Source organism: Bos indicus, chromosome 15 (assembly GCF_029378745.1).
Source record: "Bos indicus isolate NIAB-ARS_2022 breed Sahiwal x Tharparkar chromosome 15, NIAB-ARS_B.indTharparkar_mat_pri_1.0, whole genome shotgun sequence".
Lineage (NCBI taxonomy): Eukaryota > Metazoa > Chordata > Mammalia > Artiodactyla > Bovidae > Bos > Bos indicus.
The window spans coordinates 61,450,757-61,457,834 of record NC_091774.1 but is presented as its reverse complement, the minus strand read 5'-3'; the positions used below and the strand labels follow the sequence as shown (position 1 = coordinate 61,457,834).

General features: G+C 38.5%; 1 protein-coding gene across 1 annotated transcript; it reads right to left on the bottom strand.

The window, feature by feature from the left end:
* Positions 1 to 2,762: 2,762 nt before the first annotated feature.
* On the bottom strand, positions 2,763 to 6,775 carry LOC109569281 (follitropin subunit beta). Its single transcript, XM_019974596.2, has 3 exons — positions 6,670 to 6,775; positions 5,869 to 6,033; positions 2,763 to 4,296 (listed from the first exon to the last, which is right to left on the bottom strand). Exons 2-3 carry the CDS (start codon positions 6,025 to 6,027, stop codon positions 4,066 to 4,068), a joined length of 390 nt encoding a protein of 129 aa, XP_019830155.2. The 5' UTR covers positions 6,028 to 6,033; positions 6,670 to 6,775; the 3' UTR covers positions 2,763 to 4,065.
* Between the last annotated feature and the right edge of the window lie 303 nt (positions 6,776 to 7,078).

Genomic DNA, 7,078 nt, shown 5'->3' with positions numbered 1-7,078 from the left:
GATCAGCCCTGGGATTTCTTTGGAAGTGATGATGCTAAAGCTGAAACTCCAGTACTTTGGCCACCTCATGCAAAGAGTTGACTCATTGGAAAAGACTCTGATGCTGGGAGGGATTGGGGGCAGAAGGAGAAGGGGATGACAGAGGATGAGATGGCTGGATGGCATCACTGACTGGATGGACGTGAGTCTAAATGAACTCCGGGAGTTGGTGATGGACAGGCAGGCCTGATGTGCTGCGATTCATGGGGTCGCAAAGAGTCGGACATGACCGAGCGACTGATCTGATCTGATCTGTGCAGTTGGGAGAAGGTTCCTGCGTTGAACTAAAGATAGGGAAAAAATAAAAATCAGGAGCACAATGTTTCTTTTTCATCTTTAATCAGTTGATTTTTCACAATGTTCATTTCATTTCAGTTCAGTTGCTCAGTCATGTCTGACTCTTTGCCACCCCATGGACTGCAGCACGCCAGGCTTCCCTGCCTATCACCAACTCCTGGAGCTTACTTAAACTCATGTCCATCGAGTCAGTGATGCCATCCAACCATCTCATCCTCTATCGTCCCCTTCTCCTCTAGCCTTCAATCTTTCCCAGCATCAGGGTCTTTTCTAGTGAGTCAGCTTTTCACATCAGGTGGCCGAAGTATTGGCGTTTCAGCTTCAGCATCAGTCCTTCTAATGAATATTCAGGACTGATTTCCTTTAGAATTGACTGGTTGGATCCCCTTGCAGTCCAAGGGATTCTCAAGAGTCTTCCCCAACACCACAGTTCAAAAGCATCAATTCTTCTGTGCTCAGCTTTCTTTATAGTCAAACTCTCACATCCATACATGACCACTGGAAAAACCATAGCTTTGACTACATGGACCTTTGTTGGCAAAGTAATGTCTCTGCTTTTTAATATGCTGTCTAGGTTGTTCATAGCTTTCCGTCCAAGGAACAAGCATCTTTTAATTTCATGACTGCACCCAGCCCATAAAAGCTAACCATGCCACATTTCAAGGCTGCACTCGCCCTCTGCGATGGCCCACACTCTGTCTATGGAGTGTGTTTCTCTCTGAATAAATCCACATTTTACCTATCACTTTGACTCTCACTGAATTCTTTCTGCAATGAGACATCAAGAACCTGAGCTTCATTAGGTCCTGAAACCAGGTCTGTGATCTTAGTTGAAAGTCCTTTGGGTTTTGGCTGGGTTCAAATCCTCGTCACATGGGTTCGAGTCCCAACCTGAGGTAAATAGTTTCATAATCATCTTTTTTGTCCTATTTTTTTCACTACTACTCTGCATTCAAGTCCAGAGGGCTCAGTAACCTGTGGGTGCAAATCCCAGATGGAGGGGGAGTTAAGAATCCTGCCTCCCCTCCTCTAAGAATGGGAAAATAGTATCAACTCCCATTGATGTTTTCATTAGCTGGAACTGGAGATTTGGGGTTATTGTTTTAATAATGGAGATTTTATAACTTAAGAATGATCAGTGAGGCTCTGTAGCCTGATAAAAATTTTCATGCAGAGGATGAGGCAGGACAGCTACTTCTGAGCAAATTCAAAAGGACAGGGAGGAACAAAATACAGGTGCTTGTATCATGCAGGGAGGGAGGAGGAAGGAGGGTTCAGGATGGGGAACATGTGTATACCTGTGGTGGATTCATATTGATATATGGCAAAACCAATACAATATTGTAAAGTTAAAAAATAAAATTAAAAAAATACAGTTGCTTGTAGGAATATACTCCTTGAATCCTGCTTGTTTGGTATATGTGTACTGATGACAGTAGCATATAATATTCTTCTTTCCTGTTTTTTTTTTTTTTTTTAACTTTTAATTCAATTCAGTTCGAACCAGGGATCGAACACACATACCCTGAAGTGAAAGCTGAGTCTTAACCATTGGACCACCAGGGAAGTCCAATAGCATATAATATTTGTACCCTGGAGCCAATGTACAAAAAATAGACTGAATTCAGATCAATATGTCTCTCTTCAAAAGGATGAATCATATATATATATATACACACACACACACACACACCCACACCCACACATATATATATATTTCTTTTGGAAAACACAGATCAACAGCTTAGAGATTTTCAATGTCATTAAAATTGTTGGGTCTGACTTTAGATAAATATTTATTTGAGATGTAGCAGTCAATGTGCCTTCCATGTTCAACTTCCCCTTCCAGATTCAATTGCTTTTTCACTACTCCCTTATTCAAGAAAACAGCATTAGGCTGTTCTTTGCTGATAAGAGGCCACTGAGGAAACAGAGGTTATAATTTAAAGCATCTTATTAGACCTTGTAGCCCTAATTTCAACCTGTCAAAATATTGTAGAGAATATAGCTATAAGGCACACTCAGTACCAGATTGGAATGCACATAGCTGATTACCAGTACCTGCAATTTTACATCAGTCCTTGCCAACATGAGATAATATGACAGATTATCATAGGAGAGTTGGGCTAAGAGATCGGGATCCAGGGTTCTTATCCTGCCTGCATATACAGTCTTTGTGATCTAAGTTGGGTCACTTGACATCCTTGGCCTTCAATTTTTCATCTCAAAAATCCAAAGAATGAGCTTGGACTTTCCAGCGTCCCCATCCACTCTGTGATTCTCCCTTTGGTTTCCCCCCACCCCCACTGTATCAGAAAAAGAATTCAAAAAGTGACCCAAAATTTAAACAAGGAAATACTTTTAGAAATGTAACAAAATTAATATTTCCAAAGGTCAGTACAAGTAAATATTGTAGAAGCACTAGGGATTTTTTGGTGAGATTTATTTTATTACCATTATAAACATACAGACATTTTAGTCATCTGCTTACATGTGAAAAAAAATCCAAACCTATGACTCTGGTGGCTAGCATCTTTATTTAAAAAAATAGGATTTAAATAAATTAGTTAATATGAGTATGAAACAAGTACATAACTGAGAGGTAACATCTCGAAATCAACTCATGAAATAGTCTCAATATTTATCCTCTTGAAAGAAACAGATCTGGGAGAACATGGATAGACAAAAAAGAGTACTGACACAGAGAGAACTTGAGAAAACAGCAGTGAGTTTTTTTTTTGTTATGGCTAATCTTTCTAAAAGAGCATTTTCTTTACATAAATGTATTTGAAGATAAGATAAATGCACTTATTAAGTTGTCAAAATTGCTTTCAAACCTGCTCTCAAATCCACCTCTTTCCAAAGGAGTAGATCCTACATTCAAGGGCAGGGTGATATAGTTCTCTGTACTTTCCAAAGGGAGTTTTGCAGGACCCTGACAGCATTTGTTCCATTTATTTAAATGATGGAATAGATGTGGCTAGTTTCCACAAGTCCATATTAACATTTCTTGCTTTTGCCTTTAACTAAAGGACTCGGCAGTAATAGCTTGGAAATCCTGAGCTTGGTAACTGCCACCTGCCTGAATGATTCAGAGAGTTTTATCCTGTCTCCATCCTCCATGTGCCAGAGGAGGAGAGGCGAGACAGAACTGAAGCTGATGCCCCGCTTCTGTGGAGCGCAGCCTCATCAGATAGCCTCTAACATCCTCTCTCAGTGTTCTCCGATCCCTAACTTTCTGATCTTACTTTCTTTAAGGAAGCCATTATTGAGTTTCTTACTAAATTCTATGTGGAGTGTTAGGCTTTGAGGCTACAATCATGAAGAAGAGGTTGGCCCTGCTCTTGAGGGCTCTTGAGTCTGGTAGGAGAATGCTGCATTTAGGACTTTCACCTACTTTTAGCTGATTTCCTTCCCGGGGGATCGTATCCCTAGCTTTTAGAGGAAGGGATTGCCTGAGAGGATTTCTAAGATTATTAAATGGGAAAGCACCCTCGTGTCTGTAAGTTAAGTGAGAGTGAATAAGACTTATGGAACCAGATGTAGAATACAGGTCTGAGTGGTGACAGGCCCCAGCCCTCTCCATTCCTGGAGCTCCCCTTCTCAGGAGAGCAGAGATCAGTAGGGTCTCCCGTGGTGGTCTGCAGCCTAGGCACATGTACACACAGACATCTTGGATGTTTTGGTCCTTTAGGATAAGGGTAGGCAGCTCAAAGCATCCGCTGCTCTTTATTCTTTGATTTCCCTGAAGGAGCAGTAGCTGGGCCCCAGGCCTCGCACGGTGCAGTCAGTGCTGTCGCTGTCACACTTGCCACAGTGACATTCAGTGGCTACTGGGTACGTGTACAGGGAGTCTGCATGGTGAGCACAGCCAGGCACTTTCACCGTCTCGTAGACCAGCTCCTTGAAGGTACATGTTTTCTGAATGTTGGGCCTTGCTGGGTCCCTGTACACCAAGTCCTGAGTGGTTTAGGAGACAGAGAGAGAGACAGATGAGTTACAGTAGTCTGGAAGTTTCTGTTTAGCTTAATCAAAGTGAGACAGGGATTGAATACTGCTTGCTCTAATATTTACACTTTAAAATTCTTTTATGAAATTCCTAATCAAGGAAAGATATCTCATAAATGACCCGCTATACCATGTTTCCTGATTATTCTACAGATGTTTCAGAAAATATAAGTTCTTTTATTACTCCTTGTGTCTTTGTCAAAATGTTAATTATTTTTTCAACTATCAAGAAATTTGAATTTCAATAAAGGAAAATGATTAAAAGAGAAATTGGCAAATTTTAATTTGACTTTTTTACTTAGTTGAAAGCTGTATTAATGACAACTTGAACTACGAATCAGTGAAGTTTAATTCCTCAGAAATTTTTTCCAAATGCATTGTCCCTGAGTGTTTATAAAAAGTCAAAAAGTATATAATGTGGAATGATAATGCTTAGATTAGCCTGACTATGAAAGCTTATGTAAGATTTTAAATATTTCGCTGTCTTGTAGACATTTCTCCACCTTGAAGGCTATATATTTTGCACAAGTCACAGTTTCTTATGTACATGGTTTGTACATAAGAACTTTAATCCTTGCAGAATAGGTTTTTTTGTAGCACTTTCTAGTTAAAAAAAAAAAAAAATATATATATATATATATATATATATATATATATATTTGCACTGAGGGAAAAGTTGTTACTTCTGTTTAAGTTATTTCAATATCATGCCACTAAGTCTATATCCCAAGAAGATGTGATAAGTGGATTTTGGTTAAACTCATTTACCACCCCATAAAGTATATTTCATTAAAAAGTTGGTATTTCAATTTCAGCTTATTGAATGAAATTCTGCATAGATAGCCAGGTGTTATAGGGGAAAAAAGAGAAAGTAGAAACTGCCCCTGGGATTAATTCAAAGAAGCTGTGTGAATACAAACTGTTTTTTGCCTCCGTGCCTTGATTTTCTCAACAGTATAAAGAACTGTGTGGGTTTACAAATTCATTTTGGTTATAACAGTCTACAAGGATTGATTGTGTTCTCAGGCTGCTTGTTGGTATTTGCATTCAGCAGGCCAATAAGACAATTTTTATAATGTGGCTATGCTTTTATATGGCTTGCAAACATATTTTGGTACTGTCTCTGTTGTAAAGATGTGGCCTCAATTACAGAAATTGGCTTTTGGGGACTATTGTGGCTGTTCTATTATTAAATGTATGCATGTTTATGTTTTTAATCTCTCTATATGTAAAATCTATCATAGAACTATTTTTTGAAATAATTAAAAATTAAAAAAATTTAAAATAGAGTAGCATATTACTAAATTGATCAGATCAAACCTGACTCTTTACATTTATTGTAATCAAATCTGAGCCCAAACATTTAGTTTATATCATGGTAAAAAAGCCAGTCATAAAACAGTATTGGCTAAAGGACTCATGGCTATTCCATGGGAAACTTAAAATATTGACAAGTGGGAATCAATGAAGCCTGCCTTGTCCAGACCCTCAGCACCCTCACTTCCAGCAAAGCAAAGTGCCTACCCGGGTGTAGCAGTAGCCTGCACACCACGTGGTGTTGATGCTTATGCAGAAGCCACATTCCTCTTTCTCCACCGTGATGGTGATGTTGGTCAGCTCGCAGCTTCTGCAGCAGATTGCTCTCCAGCAACAGAAAAGGAAGCAGAACTGGACGGACTTCATCCTGGGCTGAGAAACAAACAATTAAGGCTTGTGAGAAACTGAGAAACCAAAGAATTATAATCGTTTATATATTCTGACCAAACCAAAAATAATTTTTCTATCCATCGTCTCTTATCATATTTTGCTCCAGCAATGTTTTTTCCTTCCTTTTCCTTTGCTTTACTTGTTTCTTGAACAAGCATTTCTAATTATGCTCCTCAATTTGTTGTTGTTGTTGTTAAAGTAGAAACATATTACAGATCAAAACTCCAATATAATGATTTAAGCAGAGCAGTGTTTGGTTTAGAACATTACTGCTGTCTATTTTAGAGTGATTACTCTGAAGCAAGCAATCATGATCATTGTATTTGTCCCTTTATTACCATTTAAAAGACTAAAAAGAAACTTCTGTATTACAAAATTAGTTCATCATTTTTAGCATCTCATAAATATTATCATTTGCTTTTGCCCCCCTTTGTTTAAAATGAGACTATTTCAGAGGCCAGATGAATTGATCTATATAAAGTCAGTTGCTTGCTAACATTGATTACAGTGTATTTAAGAAGCCAGGTTGACAAGCACAGATTCCCTATACAATAGAATTGAAAAAGCTCTAAATTTGTTCTCTAGATCCTTAAAAATCTGCGAATTGAAGTAACTCACCACTTGATAACTGTAGATGCTGAGACTTTTCCGTAGACAGCTGCCTTGTCTGGGGAAAGCTGTAGCTGAGTCTAGTCTCAGTTCACCTTTTATACAAAATTGTGTGAAACTAAACTAAACCTTGTGGATTTGTTGGGTATTAGTAAGAGCAATGTTAGCTTGAAGCTTGCTGTAAGTGAATCAGTGTTTGGATAGACAGGGAGATCAAGCCTTACTAAAGTAGTCTAAACGCAGTAGATCAGGACAAATAATGTTACCAGAGATGATTTTGTACAGATTAAATTTGATATAGTAGAACACCCACTCCTTTACCTTGTCAAATTAAATTTGACTTTGGGTTTTTCTTTTGTACCTTTAACTTGGGGAATTCAGAATTCTTTTCAAGTATTGCCTTGGCTCTGTTGAGGTG

Excerpts from the sequence above, each read along its gene's own strand:
- LOC109569281 (XM_019974596.2), bottom strand. The coding sequence starts at position 6,027 with ATGAAGTCCGTCCAGTTCTGCTTCCTTTTCTGTTGCTGGAGAGCAATC. Across the intron at positions 4,297-5,868 it reads CAGGCTACTGCTACACCCGG|GACTTGGTGTACAGGGACCC; the intron begins GTAGGCACTTTG and ends TAAACCACTCAG.